General features: G+C 48.4%; 7 protein-coding genes across 7 annotated transcripts; 3 read left to right on the forward strand and 4 right to left on the reverse strand.

Moving 5' to 3' along the window:
• Positions 1-9,034: 9,034 nt before the first annotated feature.
• On the forward strand, positions 9,035-9,559 carry PHYSODRAFT_480940 (hypothetical protein; the record flags this gene model as incomplete). The annotated part of the gene is made up of 3 exons (XM_009522280.1): positions 9,035-9,081; positions 9,159-9,397; positions 9,447-9,559. 3 exons carry the CDS (start codon positions 9,035-9,037, stop codon positions 9,557-9,559), a joined length of 399 nt encoding a protein of 132 aa, XP_009520575.1.
• A 468-nt stretch (positions 9,560-10,027) lies between these two features.
• Positions 10,028-10,264, reverse strand: PHYSODRAFT_479455 (hypothetical protein; the record flags this gene model as incomplete). The annotated part of the gene is made up of 1 exon (XM_009522281.1): positions 10,028-10,264. The coding sequence occupies one exon, from the start codon at positions 10,262-10,264 to the stop codon at positions 10,028-10,030; it is 237 nt and encodes a 78-aa protein (XP_009520576.1).
• Positions 10,257-11,645, reverse strand: PHYSODRAFT_285066 (hypothetical protein; the record flags this gene model as incomplete). Its single annotated transcript, XM_009522282.1, has 3 exons — positions 10,257-10,578; positions 10,635-11,125; positions 11,198-11,645. Coding segments are annotated over 3 exons (1,155 nt in total), but the record flags the coding sequence as incomplete, so codon positions are not given.
• Positions 11,646-12,149: 504 nt separating this feature from the next.
• Positions 12,150-12,380, reverse strand: PHYSODRAFT_487038 (hypothetical protein; the record flags this gene model as incomplete). The annotated part of the gene is made up of 1 exon (XM_009522283.1): positions 12,150-12,380. The coding sequence occupies one exon, from the start codon at positions 12,378-12,380 to the stop codon at positions 12,150-12,152; it is 231 nt and encodes a 76-aa protein (XP_009520578.1).
• Positions 12,381-12,524: 144 nt separating this feature from the next.
• PHYSODRAFT_407414 (hypothetical protein) lies at positions 12,525-12,800 on the reverse strand (the record flags this gene model as incomplete). Its single annotated transcript, XM_009522284.1, has 1 exon — positions 12,525-12,800. A coding segment is annotated over one exon (276 nt), but the record flags the coding sequence as incomplete, so codon positions are not given.
• A 2,398-nt stretch (positions 12,801-15,198) lies between these two features.
• On the forward strand, positions 15,199-16,599 carry PHYSODRAFT_403509 (hypothetical protein; the record flags this gene model as incomplete). Its single annotated transcript, XM_009522285.1, has 2 exons — positions 15,199-15,337; positions 16,223-16,599. Coding segments are annotated over 2 exons (516 nt in total), but the record flags the coding sequence as incomplete, so codon positions are not given.
• Positions 16,600-16,709: 110 nt separating this feature from the next.
• Positions 16,710-18,137, forward strand: PHYSODRAFT_479569 (hypothetical protein; the record flags this gene model as incomplete). Its single annotated transcript, XM_009522286.1, has 3 exons — positions 16,710-16,789; positions 16,860-17,368; positions 17,434-18,137. Coding segments are annotated over 3 exons (1,293 nt in total), but the record flags the coding sequence as incomplete, so codon positions are not given.
• Positions 18,138-18,246: the final 109 nt, after the last annotated feature.

The following is an 18,246-nucleotide window of genomic DNA, read 5'->3' on the forward strand; positions in this document are numbered from 1 at the left end:
GTTCTCAATAGTACGAAGGATTACTCAGGCATTCGCGATCTAACCATATCACGAAACGTTATAGCTTCGACTTCAATATCATCGCCTACGATCACATGTGATACGATTAGTAAGTCAGGTACTCAAACTATGAATGCAACGACCTTGAATATCAATCCTACTACGCTTCAACTCAGGGGAGATACTCTCAATGCTACAGGTGCGGAGCTGAACAAGCTTGCTGGATGCACAGCATCTACCGCTGAGCTGAACTATCTAGATCTTACCACCGGAACAGGAACTGCAGAAGCATCAAAGGCTCGTGTACTAGACTCTTATAGTAGCATCTCATCAGGTATCTCATCTCTAACGTCAACCAATCTGATATCCACTACTTCTACCCAATGTCAGATTGCGGCCGGGACATCATTTACATCAACAACGCGTGCCTCTGATTTTAATCTCATGATTCGTAATCAAAGCAATACGGTTGGCGCTCAGGCCGGATTATCGTTCACGATTGAAGGTACTAGTGATATGACAACGTACACCCCTAGCGTTAATCTATATTGTACTAGAACCGCTACGAGTCTTCAATATTCAATGGCTGATTTTGCAATCAGTACACGGTCAGGAGCTAATGCATTATCACCAATGACTGAACGTATGAGAATCACTCAAGCAGGATACATTTGCTTTGGATCAGCTACCAGTACTGCAAAAATAGATATAGTTTCGAGCGCGAATTTACTAAGCGGGTCTTGGCAACGCGCAATGCGTATAGCCAACGATGCTACTACTCCAATCGAATTTGAAATTCAGGTATACAACGATGTCGCGGGAGGAAGTAGTGGTGTAGCTCTAGGCACCACTACGAGCGACCCGCTAAGGTTCATGGTTGGAAACACAACTCAAGCTTATCTAAACAGCTCAGGAAGACTGGGAATTGGTATGAGTACATGGTCGCCAGAAGCATCCATTCACTCAGGCGGAGAGGTATGGGCGAATAATTTCATGCACGTAAAGGGAGGTGGCGATGGATTTGCTAGGTATCGATTCAATTGGTCTCAGACTGACTATCCAGCGATTGGTACTGATTCAACCGTAGGAGCTATCAGGATGGGAAATTGCGATGCTAATTACGCGTGGACAGCCTATGTCCCGGTGCGTGGAGGAAGCTATACCAATGCAAGCGATGAGAGGTTGAAGGCGGACATTGTAGACTGTCCCTATGGTTTGGCAAGCCTTATGAGAATGAAACCTAGAAAATTCAGGATGGTTCAAGAGCAGACTGTCCATGTTGGCTAAATCGCGCTGGAGCTGTATAGGGTCATACCAGAAGCAGTAGATATCGGAGCAAACGATGAGCTTAATCCGGATGGGTTTTCAGTGAATCCATGGGGAATCGATCTCGCCAGTTTAACCTCGGTACTGTGTAAATCTATCCAAGAACAGCAAGGCCAAATCAATAATCTCAAAGCTGAACTCAATGAGTTGAGAGCGATTATGTCTGAGTAAATATAGAATGGTATCTGTCAAACCCAGTTCGTGGCGAAGACCGCTTGCCCTCAGACTACTAACGCTAATGTCGTTGATACTGATCAACTACAATGTGATCGAATTGTCGAATTCCACGAGAGGGTTATATATGGTATTGGCTCAGGGATAATTTCGCACCGATAAATATAGAGCAGATCTTGAGTACTTCGTTGTAATAGAGTATGATGGGCTGCGGACCAAGTACAACGATCAAAAAGAACCTGACTAACCCTGAAACTGGCCAAGTCATCGGTTCAATAACGATGCACGCTGGAGTGGTTTCGATAGGGAATAATGCTTATATCCCAATGTACAACGTACATAGTGGCAAGAATGCTGTCGTGGCTATCGATATCGGAGATAAAAAAAATCAGACTCTATCGAGAGAAGAAAACAGACGTAGACATCTAAGTATATCCGCACTGCTCTATAGAGCAAATGTCTTCACAGACTTTGACTTTTTTTGGCTGGTAAGCCCAGACTCGGCCGCCTTCCGTTTGGGTAGATGCCACCACCTTCTTGGTCGACTTGTCGAGGTCAGTAGCCCACACAGCGGCTTGGGTCTTCTGGGGACGATCATGAATGATGAGGTTCTTCATGATAGCTTTCAACTCAGCGACGTTGAGGTCGCTATTGTCACCATAGCTGCCTCCGGAACTGGATATAATACGCGAGTTGAAGAAGAACATGGTTTTATAATAAACGGGTGATAATATCTTTGAACTCTTTATCATCAATCAGTCGATTGCTGTACATATCCACCATGAGAGACTTGAGCTGCTTGATGATACTGAGGTTGTCATTTCCGAGTTGTAGCTCTCCTTTTAGCTTATCGTATTCAGCCCTAAGCGTATCTAGAGGATCCTCTAACTTATCGTGGAAGATGTATTGGAGATGAGTAATCAATAGAACCTCCTTGAACAGTTTCTTATCTTCAACGCTGAGCTTATCGTAAGCGGATTGATCGATACGGTTCTTATAGACAAGTGCCTTGATCATGGCTTGGAGGCTATCACTGATTTCCCACTTAGGACCACATTTACGCCGATTCGGCTGAAGGATCACGAGCTTTTTATCATCAAGGTCGGGGATACGAATATACTTGCTTCCGATCTGCTTGTATGTGTAGGCTGACGGCGTTGCTAATCCTTGGATCTCATTGAGATTGTAGGTACGGCCTCGGCGAACTCCACCTTCCAGCGGGGCAACACCTGCACCGCGCAATCCTCGACCTTGAAGCTTTCGTTTAACGCCACTGCCGGATACCTCGCTTGCCTCGGCGTATCGCTTAGCCTTCGTTTGATATATCGATTTTGTCGCCTTCATAGCTGATGTAGCTGCCTTCAACACCGATCTCGGTGCTTTTGAGTTATTCCCTCTAACAGCCTCTTTTGCTTCTTCATAGCGTTTCTGAGCCTCACCGTATGTCTGAAAAGCTGCTTCTGACTCATCATGAAGCTTTTGCAAGCTGTCATCGTATTCATACTCTTCAACGCTTTGCTGTCTAATATCGTGTACAGACTTTAGAATAGCCTCATTCAATATTTCAAGATTAGCATCCAGGTTTTTACGTCTTTTCTTATCAAGCTCCTTTTCTTCAAGTATCTTAGCTGCTTCTTCATCGCTCGATGGGAAGGGGTATTCAACCTCATTAAGATAGCGGTCCAAGTCCTCAACCCCGTTGAGTAGGGACGAAAAGGTATCCATCCACATGATATTCTTCATTAGCCCCTTCCAAGCTACACCACTCACCTGCTTGTGTGCTTTGTTTTCACGATTTAAAATATTTAGGGGTCTAGACCCCGATGGCTGCCCAAAGTAGTATGATGGATGGGACTTAACAACACCGTTGATTTTAACGATTGGTTGTAGCCGAAATGGAATATCAATACTGTTAGCGTGCAACTGGCTGTAGTAATCAGTTAAGATATTCTTGGCGTCGTTATCAGCGTTTGATAGGCTTGGGCCCATGTCTTCATCAATACCACTCATTAACCCATGCTGAGCTTCACCATTAGCTGGGGTAAAATCATTTATATGTTTGGTTTCATTGCTACCAACTAGTTCTAACTCGAGGCCCCTGGCTTTAGTCATATATATTAATGAAAGATTGGAATGTCATTATCCAGTTCACTTTCTGAGTGATTGCTTGCTTCACACGATCGCTATCTTTCCCGTAAACGCTAATGCTATTGCCATTGATCCAAACATAGCCATCTTTGTCAATAGGAGAAGATTTTGCGGAACCATTAAGAATTGGTACAATCTTCTTTATCAATCCGTTAGATTCAAGGACTTCCCCATTTTTGCTAATTGTCCAAAATAATTTGAGCTTGCTGTCCATTTGATCGGATCTTGTGGATGTTCCAGTATCGAACACAAAACTGTCGTCAAGTCTCTGCTTAGAGCGGTTTGAATAATCTCCTTCTGAGGCATTAATTCTTTTTTTTTGAGCCAATATTTTGCCAAACCTGGTATGCGCTATTTTTGTCCTCTTTACCCATCTCATTACGTCGCTCCTTCTCATTGACGTATGCGAGGAATCTGACATCATTAATTAATACCTCACCAATATGGTCATACGTCTCAGACCAATCAATGCTCGGAACTAGTACATATTTTCTCAGTTTAATACTGTACACCATCCATCCCAATATAATACTTAGTAAGCTGCCGGCCGTTGGAAGCAATAGGGTGAATATTTAGTTCTGCAAGGATGGGGTAAACCTCGAAGATTTTAGCGACCGCTTCCTTTGACTTTGTTTGATTTTTCATCTCAGCATTGCCTTCGTCGAACAAATCTTCTTCGACGGGCTTTTGCGGCAGTGGACTATCAGGGCCAACACCAGCATCTGTCATTCTTGCACTATTATCAACTCCAACATCAGTCATATCGGGGCTCACGTGGACCCAACCATCACTGGTTTTGGGTTTAGCAGTACTGGAAGCATCAACGGACTGAGGCTTTGCAGTAGTCGATGCATCGTTCATTTCAGGTGTTGCATTAACTTCAGCATCTACCATTGTTGAGGACTCAGGTTTTTTTGGGAGTTTTCAATATTCAGACTTTTTTTTAACTCTTCCGGCGTAGCCTCGTCAGGGCCAACCGAAATATCAGACTGAGCGGATTGTGTTGATTTCTTTGGAACAGTAGTGATACCATTCGCGATATCGCTAGCCCATGATGCACCTTCGTACATAAGGCGCTTGGACTTGGCTTGACGAACTCGGCGCTCAGCTCGTTCGAGTAGCTCCTGCCGCTTTTGCTCTCGTTGAGCGAGGGATGTAAAGTTGGGAAACATCGTCTAACTATATCATGGTAGTCATAAAAAAATATTAGCATCGATTAAATACATACTCACCAATAGCTTGGCATAACGGAGTCATGCCTAAATGGTTGATACGTATGACAGATACGGTTTCGCTCATTGAGGAGATTGATGTATCGATCCTTGATGCAATGAAACGGCACACCAAATATCGTTTCTAACTGGTCGCGGTACTGTAGATTGCACACAGTTTTCCGGAAATTGGCTACTGGGTCTAAATCTCTGAGTTCATTTTTGATTCGACTAACCTCTTGAATTATCTACAGCTTTCTTCGGAGCTGTACAAGCTCACGTTGATTCTCTACGCAGTTGCAACACATTCTATATATGAAGTCATATATTTTTAAGCATTATTTTTGGAATATAGATTGATAGATATAGATGAGTCAACGCTTACAGAGGATTGCTCTATTAAACTTATTTCGAAGCTAGTTCGACTCATTTTTTATCGACTTCCAGTACTCATTTTCTAAGGTTGATCTCTTGTTCTTATTGACTAATCTAAGATTATCTTGTGGCTCCCAGGAGTCAAGTTCATTACCGACCCACTGAACGAGATACTTGTACTTGCCGGATCGCATCTTTTTGTGGTCTAAGATCTTCTCCACCTCTAAAATATCACCTCTGTTGATAGTAGCTTCAGATGTTTCTGCTTTAACAATTTTTAGATCGTTTGGCCCCTTGTAAAGAGTGTGTCCGTTTTTCGACTTGATTTGGATGCGGTAGCCATCAATACCTACCACCGAATACACAGCCTTAGACCATCTTGCTGCTTCTTTATCAAATGTTTTCTTTTTTAGTCGATACAAAACCTCACCCACATAGCCCGTTTTGGGGTCATAGTATAATTTGGACAACAGCTGATCCATCGCTCTATATGGTTATAAAACAAAAAAATCCCCTGCCAGGTAGTTGCTTATATGTCGAGTGGTTCGGTGGTGATACCATCCGCAAGTACACGACGCTTGTCATAATAGTAGTTTAGTTTAGAGCTGTTTTAGTCTGGGTGTACGTAATGATTGAATTACTCTCCTTACTGAGTCTAAACCCCTTGTTGGTGCCCTGTAGCGTGATGCGATCGCGAACAACTGATTCAAAGCCATCTGGGTTGAGGACGTCGCCATTGCGGCCACCACTCTGCTGGACTCCCTTCGCTGAAACCTTGACCTTGCAAGATTCGTCTGGTAGGTAGCAAATGTAGTTCTTAGAGGCCAATGATACCATAGCATCACCAGACCACTCATCCTTGAACAAACCTGGCGTTCGGCGATCAAACTGAGCCATCTCTTCGCTATAATCACGTGGGGACCACTCGTACTTATGCTGCTGAAAATGCTCACGAAGCTCGGGCTTGATACACTCAACGAATGGCTTCTCACAGCTGAACGCAATATAAGCCGAGTCTGAGTCCATTTCTTGGTACTGGAATTCCGAACGGTCGAAGTAGAAGTCAATGCAATCATAGTAGAATTGCAACATACGGAGCTTAGCGAGCTGATAGATTGCAATCGATAGATGAATTGGGTTCTTATTGTTGAGCTTTCGCTTCTTCATAGTGAATTCACATGAATCATTCAGCTCTTCCATTCCGTGGAAGGTGAAGTGCTCAATCTTGGCCTTGATTGCCTTATCGTCCGACTCATACCTGACCTCCTTGTGCTTGCTCATGTCCATGCCAGATCGACCAAACGCACTATTACCAACCAGTTTCATCATCTCAGCAATCATAGCCTTATTATTGCTACCCTCACTAAGCGTTTTCAGCTTAGTCAACAAGTCTAGAACCAAATGAATCTTAGGATTGGTTGTCGATTCATTCATGAATCTATCGATAATGAGCGCATCAAATGATTTAGGGTTCGTAATGATTTTTTTCAACTCTTGGACTAAATCATCCATATCAGAGTCAGCTAACTTCTCAATAATGATCTTACAGATGGATTTAACATTTTCATCACCCTCTCGTCGCGCACTCGATACGGCTTCCATGAATGGTGCAAATGCCTTGTGAGAGCTAGCCTTGATGAAGCTGTAAGTCTTGGTGATCTCCATACCATGAGAAATGTACCATTTGAGTAGCGGTGCATAAATGAGGATCTTCTCACCAAAGTAGCTCCCGATGAGTTTGCGAGCCGGCTTTGCTCGGCTTTGCTAGTGCTCCTCGTTGTACTCGAACATGTGCTGACCGATGACACTCCGATCGCTGCAGTCGATAAGGGTGTTCTTGAAAATTGGGGTCATTTCACTGAAGTAGGGTTTGAGGTGCTCTGGTGTACGGATATCACACTCGAGGAAGCCAAATATCTTGTCATTTACAATATCATCGACGATCCCTGTGTATGCTTCGATGGTGGTCAACCGTCCACATGGCATCTCATTACCAAGAGCCCACAAATACAGAGCATTAGCATCGTAGCCGATGATCTTTTTGCAGATCCTACCCCCTCGAAACTTGGTCTCGTTGCGTTTCGCGTATCTGTTGAAGATGATAGAAGGACCACCAGCAATGTTCGTCTTCATCTTGGTGTAGATGTCCTTCTCCTCTCTATCGATACTGTACACCAACCTGTCTGAGTTGAATTCAAGTAGCTTCTTGTGGCGGAAGCCCTTTAGCGACATGTTCTTGCGAGCAACGTTGCATCCCACACAGCTGATCAAGATATTACCATCGATGTGTCCGAGCTTGTTATTGAATCGGTCAGTCGAGGCAGTATCAGCTGTGAGCTGCTTGTAGCATAGCCCAGACAGGTAATTTTGTCGCTCTAGCAAGTCGTTGAGGTGTTCTAGCGTCATACTGAATTCACGATCGGCATCAGCATCCTGGGTCTTATATCCACTTAAGCAACTAGCGGGAAAGTCAAACGCTTCAGCAGGCTCCTTACTTGGTTGCTGGAGGTTGTTGAAGCACGTCTGATACATGACTTTCTCAGAGAGACCAGGTAGCGACACACCATCAGTGAACATATCAAGTTCGAAACGTTTGAATAGTTCTCGCTGGGATTTGATGGCCTTGATGAAGGGTACTACATCGAGGTTGTTGTACCAAATGAGTAGATCCTTGATTGACTTCATGTCATAGTGTTCCCAGACGAACTGTACCCGCACATAGTCCTCATCGCTGATGCTAGTGCTACGAAGAGCACTGTCGAACGCCGACTTAGGAGGGACTTCCGGCTGACTGAGTACGTCAAATGAAGTAATGTACTCGTACGGGAAGATGCCTTTTCCTAGGCCACAGACGCATCGAATCTTGTCATCGCACTTGCACTCACCGAGATATGTCGACAAGTACTTTGCATAGCTGGTGCCTGCCGGAACATAGTCGCTAATGTCAAGCATTTTCATGTCTGACGTGGCGATGCACATGTAGCTAGGGTTCTTGATGACTATGTGATGTTGTCAGTACCGATGACTGCAAACAGGTCCGCCTTGATAAGGTTGATGTCGTAGCGTCCAGAGTTGAATCCGAATACTGGTACCTGACCAATGCACTGCTTCAGCTTGCCATAATCCGAGCGCTTCTTACCGAATGTGAGCTTGTTGTGGAAATCGAAGAAACAAGCAAACTCCTCGTTCTGAATCCAAGCATTGACATCATCCATCTTGTACGTCTTACCCAAGTCTAGACCAGGAACCTCAGCGTCAGTCAAACCATGGACGTTGATGATTTTGCGGAGCAAAGACTCGTACTTCGAGACGTTGTACTGCTGAATCTTAGCCGCAACTTCCTTGATGTACTGGAACATATCCTTGAGCAACTCCTTCGGGTCATCGCTGACAAAGCATCGCACCTCCTCAGTCAAGCTGTCGGCCACGGAAACAGTGTTCGTTTGTGAAGATAGTATTCTCTCCGTTTTTGACGCCCGTAGGCTTGAGGATAGCCTCAAAATCATAGACAATGAAGTGATCGATGTAATGGTCAGCATCCTTGATGGAGTACTTAGTCAGCATGGAACGAATGCTGTTCGGAGCGGGTTGGTAGATGGTTGGCTGAGCTGGGAACGATTCGATGTTCACGAGTTCGCATTGGTTCTTAGTGTGGTTGCGTAGCTTATCAGAGCTAACAAACACCATCTCACACGTAGAGCATTGGTACTTCTGCTGGAGCATATCAACGTTCGTGATGTAGAGAGCGTGATTCGTGCGACAGGATGTTGATCGAATCATAGTCCTTGTCCGAGCAGCGAATGCATTCAACCTTGCCCGACTCAACATCCATGTTGAAGACGTTGATGTTCAGCTTAAAGCACTCCTCAAGCTCATCGAATTGGAGAATGTCGATAGGCTTGAAATTGCGGAACAGACCCAGAGTGTAGGTGATCTCCTTGTACGAACAGTACTGCTTGAAGGCTTGTTTCACCAGAGCCTGGATTCTGCGAGGATCCTTCTTGGCTCCCTCCTGCTTGTGATAAGCAATGCAGTGGAAGTCACACTTGTTGTTCGTCTTGGGGAAGTTGATGACGTGCTTGTTATCACGAATCGCCTTAGGAATGACAGCCTCGCCATCACCCAGAGCATGGTCGCGTTGGTAGATATAGATTTTGAAGCCAGTAATCCCCTTCACCATGTACCCGGAGCTGGGGTAGTTGAGCTTGTCAGCCAACTCCATGGAGCGAATCTCCGAGATCACCTTCTTACGAATATCAGCCTTGCTGTTGATAGCTACAGGAGTGCTAAATACAGACGTGTTGCTGATATTCGGGTGGAAGTAGCGAGTCTCGCTGTCATCAGTTCTGCTGACAAGCTTGTATCCAAGAGCGATGTTGACCTTGAAGGCAGACTTCTGGGTTGCAAGCACGTTCTCAAGCTTGTCGTAGAAGTCAGCAGGCTGGATTCCCTCATATAGGTGCGACTCCATGTGTTTGCCTTGGTAGAAGCGGTACTTACTGTCTTCCTTGAAATCAGCAGCCAAATTCTTTTGGAGCTTGCCTAGACTGATCTTGTACTGCTTCGCTACCAATTTTTGGTTGATGGGGTGGGAAATGTTGCTAATGTATACCATGCGCCCCGTCTTGCCACGTACCTTAATACGGTAGCTGCTACCCCATCGGATTGGGTTAATATTTAATCTCTTAAGACCTTCAAGCTCGTATGCGAACATTGCTATATATCGGTGGCTATATTATTCTCCGAAAAAACGACTTTATAATATTGGGTCTTGTATCAGGATTGACTTTATATCATAGGCGACATTTTATCCGAGGAAAAAAAATTAATTTATTAAGTTCGGTTTCATTATTAAGTTCGACTTCACCATCAATAAGTTCGGTTTTGCGAGCTCGAATCTGGTCTCTGTTCTTGTCATCGTTGTCTTTTTGATAAGATAAACGGGCTTCGCGTGTGCGCTGGTAGTAGCGCTTCTGCGCTGCTTTGATTCGTTCCTTGCTAGCTTGGTATTGCTCAGGAGAGTACGCCATCTTTGTATATTAGTAACTTTATATTTATCAGGATCAAAGTATGTCAAGAAATCAAATACTACTTCGAAGTATTTAACTCGGGAGCCACATTATTCCATTCAATCGACCGCAGGAGTCATATCCCAAAAGCTTCTCCAACGCTCCGCATTATCGTCGTGCTTCCACCTCATGCACAAACAAAATGTTTCTGGATCCTCCACGTGAACAAACGTCTTCATCATGAGCGGATCGTCCGTCGTGGTTGATCCTCCTTTCAAACGACTGAAAACGCGATCTGTGCACTGAGCATCCAGAACCTTCACGAAGACCTCGACCTACACGCAAATGTCAGTAAACTTACACACACCAGAACTACGCGCTCACACAGTACCTTGCGTCTGTTGCCAATGGATTGATTCTCTTCAACAGATCCGGGTAGCATGTTGACGATGGGAACCTCAATGCTCATACCGTCGAACCAACCATGCATATCGCGAGAAAGCGCAAGCCTGTTGTTTGAGTCGCGATCGTACTTGGCGAATTCCCGTTTGTGGTCTCTGCTTTGCTTTCTCGACACCAAATGGCAGCTTTCTGCCTTGCCGTACGGTAGGAAGAACTTCTCGTCCTCAATCCGCTGAAAACGAAACTCGTCAGTCGATGAGTCCAGATTCGAAACGCTTGTAGTCAACGATATCGATGAAACTGTGTTTTGAGGAGATTCCGAATCGTCTGGAACGTAGTCGCAGTAGAAGACGCGCTGGAGATCAGTAGACACAGCGTTAGCTGGTGCAACACGCGTCTCAACAACCTGGTTAGTTAACGGAGAGCCCAGCGTTTGTGGCCCAGTCCTTAAGTCAGTTTCGAACAGCAAAGCAGCATCTTCTATAAAAGAAACAGAGTTAGCCCTCAATGAAGCAGTATTACGATGCAGCGACAGCATATAGAAGCACGTACTTGTCTCGAATAAAACATGAAAACACAATTTCTTGTCTTCATACCAAAACGCGACATTCTTGTTGCCGATGCAGCGCGTAGGATCGTAGTATCCAATGCGTAACGTCGCCATCCAGTACAGTTTGCAGCGAATCCCTTTCGTGTTCAGCGCGTTGTCAACGGATCCAGTGACAAGCCACAATCCAGTTTGTGCGTGTTCTTGCTCCGGAACCACCACCAGCACGTGGATCTGATCGGTAGAGGGTGGAGGCATCTCGTTCTTCTCGAACAACCAGTGCTGCAAAGTCTTCGTCGCCTTCATCTTCTCTCCATCGATCAACGCTTGAATGTCCTCATGAATCTTTCCGTCCTCCAGATCCAGCGCAGCTTGGTCGTCGTCTGGCAGCCACGCGCCGCGGCCCTCGTCTTTCTTCGCCAGGAAGAGCTGCAGGTCACCTGCATCGATGTCCTTCAACTTGTTCGTCTTCTTCGCCTTGATCGCGTCCTTCAATGCGGAAACCGATGCACCCTCGTCGATATCCACCTCGAACGCACTGCCCGCCGCACCAACGATCGCGCAGAAGAGCTTCACCATCTTTCCTCGAGCCGGCAGATTCTGGAATGAGGAAGGAGGTAGAATTTCTGGCGTACTTAAGCGAACATGAAGGAGTGTGACATAGATTTTCAACCAATGATGAGACGCCACGTCGCCCTGGTCCGAACTACTAGTAAAATCTGCCGGCGTAATGTTCTATTGGTTTTATCAATGACTTGTGTCGAGATCGCATAACGAACGTCGTCTGATTGGCTAATATTCTCATCACTAAGGGGCAGTACTCACTCTGCGGGGCGCCAGATCCCATTGTCGTGCATCTTGGACGGGAACGGTGTCGAGGTAAGACGAACAAGCATCTATCGAACGAGCTAATGTGCTGCGTCATCACGACTAACGCCTTGTTAATGATGTTAACCTCTATTTGGTGTGTGGGGGTATACCAGTAGGGCGCATCCACGTACTGCAACCGGTAATCAGCATGCTGGAGAGTCGTGCCATGACATTGGAATCGCGAAAGATGTAGGAAGAAAGCAAAGCATGCTTCGGTAGCAGACCTTGGCGAAGAAAATCGGCGTGCGTCACCAGGGAAGCAAGGCACAGCTGGAGCACAGGAGCCACGTGTGCGTCGGCTTTCAATGCGGGAAACATTTGCTTGGTACAGTCTCGAATAAATTCGGCTTGCGGATCCTTGAAGTGAGGGGGCAACGCAGCAAATTGAGAGCTGTTTTGAGGCAGGCCAGCAACTACCCGCCCGAGATATTGATCACCAGCAGCTTCGTACCGAAATGAACACCACCCGCATCTCAAACACACACTAACAATTGACGGACCACCGGTGCTGCCACTGCTAGCGTACGTAGCGACTCCTTTTCGGATGGAGTGAGTCCCGTACGCCTTTTCTCCCGTATCCTCGAGCATTCTCCCAATTGTCTTGCAAAATCTTGATTTCTGGTTGGAGCCCGGGAACAGTTTTCCAGGGACTAGCGTTGGGTTGGAGCCGAGATAGAGTCCGAGTGCCAGCACCCAGCAGCAGTCAGGCTGCGAAGGATTCGCGTAGATGTGCCGGGGGTAGAAGGAGGCCAACGACAGACGCATTTTAAACCAATCAGAGTGGGTAAATTGGTGTAACGAGCACGCGATACGCATTCGTGTTCAAATCTCTTGACGGAGGCTGCAGCCATTCTGGCTGGAAATTGGAGAGATCAAAATTTGTTGATTGAAAACGTAAGATGTCCAGGTTACGGGGGCTTTAATTTGTCTATACTGGCGATACTATAATTGGAGATTGTAGTTTGAACGAGCGGTCCCGAAACGCCCTAAGATCCAAAAGACGTGGCTCTCGCTCTCAAGTGGTCGAGAGGGGTCGTCGTTGAAATCGCTGCTGTCCCGAAAGAAGGTTTTCAGGAATGTTCTCGGTGGTAAATTACGGTAAGGAAAAAAACTGCCGGCGTAATGTTCCATGACCCACTACTCTTGCGGGTATCGCATCGATACAGCCAACACCAACGTAGTTGAATCCATGCTCGTTGTTCCGGAAATTACAGGTGGGGCGTCGGTTCCTCACCAGTCAAGCGATCGAAGACTCGAACTGGCCGTCCCGAGTCGGGATACTCCGAGTACGCACCTCACGTACAACTGCACGACGACAGCGGCACTTTGGAACCTCAGGCAAGACCCTAACGTGCTCAACCTGGAGACGTTCGACACTATGACCGATAACTCCGACGTGTCAAAGTCAGCACCAGTTGCTACACTAGTCGTTGCTGACTGTCAACAAGCGCTACAGACTTCAGTGGGGCGAGTTGTTGTCGGGGATTCGTTCTTTGGGGTTTCATTCGCCACAACAGCCACGTATTTTCACGTGTTGAGCATTGCCAAGCACCTCTCACCAGTCATTTCTTCTCCTGGGAGCTGTCGAGTGAAGCTCGAGCTGGAACACGCGACCTTCGCTCAACTATATCCAGACTGCAGAATCAAATTCCATTCTACCGACATCGCCAGCCTCATTCGGACGGAGTCGGTGGTCGATGCTACAGCGCAAGCTCGAAGACTTGAGGCGAGCACGTTTGGGTTCGTGAAGGATTCTTCCTGCAAATACGACTGCGGGGACAAAGGTGACGACGTAGGGGAGATCGACGTCGACAAGTGCTGGGCTAAGGTCGACAGTAAGTGAACGGAGCAGCAGTGCAAGCTGCAGTTCTACGCAAAGAACAGCGACTGCACGACTGAATGCGGCTACGAAGGCGATACTAAGACGCTGCCAGCAAATCAATGCTACGACTGCTCGTCGAGTGATGATGATTCATGCCGGGTCTTGAGCTGTACCGCGGTTGTTGGTGAGGACACGACGACTGGTACGTTATCGTGGAACTTGGAGAACGACACTGTGACTGTGAGCAACTCCAGCTACCAGATCGTTGAGACTGGCAACTGCTCCGACACGTCCGACCCAGCCACGAACTGTTGCCGCATCACGTGCGAGAACTGCTTCCTGAACGTCTCCATCGCGGTTATGTTCGCAGATGTAGAGGTTGTCGGGGTGTCATTCGAAGAAGCGATCGAGATGGAATTAACGGGGAACGCCAACCTCCAAGTGGCCCTGTATGCGCCGAATGGATGCACTGTGGATGAGACGACGCAGCTTAAGAACGCGAGCTTCACTATCCCCCTGGGCGAGACGGGAATCAGCGTCGAGATTACAATGGGGCTGGATCTGCGCAGGAAAATGTCGCTTCAACCCCATGGCTCCATAGTAAACATCGGTGCGACTGCAGAGCTCCAAAGCTTAACAGCGGGTTCGCTTCGCTCCGAGAAATTCCACGACGTGCAGATCACGACCAACACGTCGAGCAAGTTGGCTCAGAGCAGCATCGATCTGGAGATGGACCTCGAGTTAACTCCGTCCTTCCAGGCGTCTCTGTCACTGCTAAATGGTCTTGCCAAAGTGGGCGTCAAGACTGAATTCTTGGTGTTTGTAGAGCTGAACAGCTCCTTCCAATACCCAGACCCGTTTTCAGGTCTGTCTTCGCAATATCTCGACGAGTCATCGCTGTGGCACGGAGGGGATTGTCGGCTTCCTCACTTCATGGAGTACAATGGCAACGCCGGTTATGGGGAAGTCAACGTCTCGATCCCTCTCTCGCTCGCAGTATCTCGCGACGACGGAGCTAGACGTCTTGTCGTCTTCGGACCGGTCCAGCTTCAGCTTGTTCAGCGGGTGTGTGGCCACCGCCTACGATGCGGAGGTGCTTCTCTCCACAGCGATCGATGCGGTGTCGGCTTTGTCTGGTGAGAAGATGGACGCGTTGCGGACGATTCTCGTGTGGACACTTGGCATGACCGACATCGACCCAGAATTCGTCAACATTACTGAGGTCTCCGCGCGACGGGTGAAATTTTCCTCACGCTGTCGGTGCCTCCATCTCTCGGTGAACTTAACCCAAACGCCTCGGACTTTGTTGCCGAAGTTTACCAGCGAGCGAGGAATGAGACGTTTGCGGCTAAGGTGAGCGACTACGTGGGGCTAGACATCGGGGCGCAGTGCAGCGCCAGTTGGTGGGGAGCTCAGTGTGATCGGCCCTGTAGCGCTCAGAACTGCGTGAGCGGTAGCACAAGTTGCAACGCCGTTGATGGGACGCTTGTATCTTGTAGCTTGTGCAAATACGGGTACTGGGGGCCAACCTGTGAGAACTCGTGCCAAGTGCTTGCTGACTGCACGAATGCACGCTGTGATCAGACCACGGGGGATCAAGTCGAGTGCGTGTCGTGCGATGGTGATCAAGATGGCTCGTTGTGTGGAGGAGGAGACACGACGTCAGGGTCGGACCCAGTTCAGCATTTCGCGAGCGTCTCAGTGCTCATTCTCACAGGCTTTTGCTTGCTTGCCATGGTGTGATCAGGGGGAAGCTTTTGGTTGAGAACTGTCGGTTGAGAGCTGAGAGGATAGCCTTTTACTTATTTTTTAAAAAATAAGTCTTAAAAATGTCTATGCAAGGTAAAGTGAATTAATTAGCACGGGGCTCGATCGGTGGTTTCGATATGGGTATTTTCGTCGACAAGGCAAAAGTGCTACGAATGGGTTTTTTAGCGGCTGACTCGCTCGTCTGTATCTGCAAGCCGCTTTGCTGGTGGTGACCTCTCTCAGGAAGAAGGAAGTTCATGAATGGCAGGTCACGACAAACTGCCTTCTGCTGACAGCAACCCAGCACCGGCCGGTCACCTCGGAGATCTAGCGCTGTCGTTACTGGACTCGCTGCTTCATCGGAGAACTCCGCTGTCTCCACGTGGCACCAAGAGCAAAGTGTCTCCGCAATGGCTGAAGCGGCCTGGAAACTCGCGGGCGCCCAACAGCAACCCTCGCAGTCGACGCGAGTCAAGAAGTAAGCGAGAAGGAACCAGCATCCGCGAAGGACACACTCCAAACGCGTCCATAAGGCGCTCGAGTTCGGCGAAACAATTGAGGTCCAGCTGGAGCACGCGAAGACTGCGAGCCACTTCAGTAAGTTCTCGAAGTTTCAGCACCAAGATCGCGGCGAACGACACCGACAAGGATGAAGCCCCCGAGGTCGTGACGAACTACGTTTACGACGTCCCCGAGAAGAAATCCAAGCCAAAGACTCCAGGCTCAGACTACGACGACCACGACGATCAAGAAGATGATGACTTTGACCATGAACTGGAAGACGAAGAGGAAAGCGAGGAAGACGCCTTTGAATTGCGGCCATTCATGTCGGAGGATGAAGACGAAATGGCGTATTTTGCGCACCGAATGGGCGGTCCAGACTTTAAGTTGCTACGTCGTCATGTGCTACACCCACACGGCCGGATTCGTTCGATATGGGATACGATCACCCTCTTCTTGACAACGTGTAAGACGCTCTGCAATATTTTTTCTTTACTCGAAACTTCTCTAACGATAGTCTCTAACTTGGTATTGCAGGGGTTCTTGTTATTGTGCCGTTCGAGCTCTGCTTCTTCATGCGCGATTCTCGGCGTCGTGATATTCTTCACTTCGACCTCTTCGTCGACTCAATGTTTGTTGTGGACATTGTGCTCAAGTAAGTAAGGTCATCATGGAAACCTCTTGTCCTATTAGATACTTGCTGACCTTCCTTCCCTCTTGACCAGCTTCAACACGGCTGTAGAAGACGATGGCAAGCTGCACTTCTCCTACCCGTCCATACTTCGAAGTTATACGCGTGGGTGGTTCGTGCCCGAAGTGCTCTGGACATTACCCTTCTACGCGATTTTTGAGGGGCACGACCCGGGGGCGTACAACGAGCGGGGATCCGCAGATTCTCCTCTCTTCCAGTTCGCAGCACAAGCAGCTTGGCTGTATCCAGCAGCACGTTGCCTGCGTTTGATGCGCGTCATCGGTCTACCACGTCTCCAGCGTCGTCTCGAGCGTTCGTTGCTTATATCGTCCAAAGTGAGCAGTCTGGGGAGCTTCCTGTTCGTGGTGCTGGCACTCTCGCACGTCTTCAGCTGCGTGTTCGCGTACTTGGCCTTCGACGACGAGGACCAGCTCGAGTTTGCGATGGGCTCACGCGTACTGCAGGACTCCGAGGTCAAGACTCGATACATCGCAGCCTTCTACTGGTCCATGATGACCATGACGACGGTCGGCTACGGCGATAGTACGTCAACCTCTCTCGACTTGAACCATACGAGGACTAACCCTATTGTTGTGCACTGACTGCAGTCACGGTGAAGACGAACGCTGGGCGGCTCTTCTCGATCGCAGCCATGGTCGTAGGCGCCGGCGTGTTCGCGTACGGCATCACGAACGTCGTCTCCCTCTTCCAGCAGCTCTACGAGAGCGACACGGCGTACCGACGAGATATGGACCAGATCAACGACTTCATGCAGGCGCGGATGCTGCCGCGCGCGCTGCGCGACAAATTGCGCGCCAACACCTTCCACTGGCGCAAAGCTGCTCGAGGCGAGAACAAGGAGCGCGACCGCGCCATCGTCAAGCGCATGGCGAGTCTCATCCGCGCCAAAGTGGCGGACCGCTTCTGCGAAGACATGATGCCGCACAAGATGCCGTTCCTCGCTGGCTGCAGCGCCGAGTTCATCCACGACCTGTACCTGCGCATGCGTGTGCAGTGCTATCTACCCGGAGAGGACATCATCTCGCAGGGAGACTACGGCTCCGAGATGTACTTCCTCTTCGTGGGCCACGCTCAGGTGCTGCTCGGTCTGACCAAGGTGGCTCTCTTCGGGCCCAACTCGTGCTTCGGCGAGTTCAGTATCGCCAACCCGCGCAAGCCGCGACTCGCAACGATCCAAGCTCTCGACTTCTGCGAGACCCACTGCATCGAACGCGAGCAGATTCTGCGCGTTCTTCTCTCACATCCGATCACAATGCGTTCGGCGCGTCAACTGGCCACGCTGCGGTCTCGCAAGGCGCTCACACTCATCTACGAGAGCGGAGGGAAGTCGCGCACGCTGTTACAAGGGCTCGCTATGATGTGGCGCTCCGAGGGGATTCAGGCGGTGCTACCGGCGGGTG

The sequence above is a fragment of the Phytophthora sojae genome (assembly GCF_000149755.1).
Source record: "Phytophthora sojae unplaced genomic scaffold PHYSOscaffold_2, whole genome shotgun sequence".
NCBI lineage: Eukaryota > Oomycota > Peronosporomycetes > Peronosporales > Peronosporaceae > Phytophthora > Phytophthora sojae.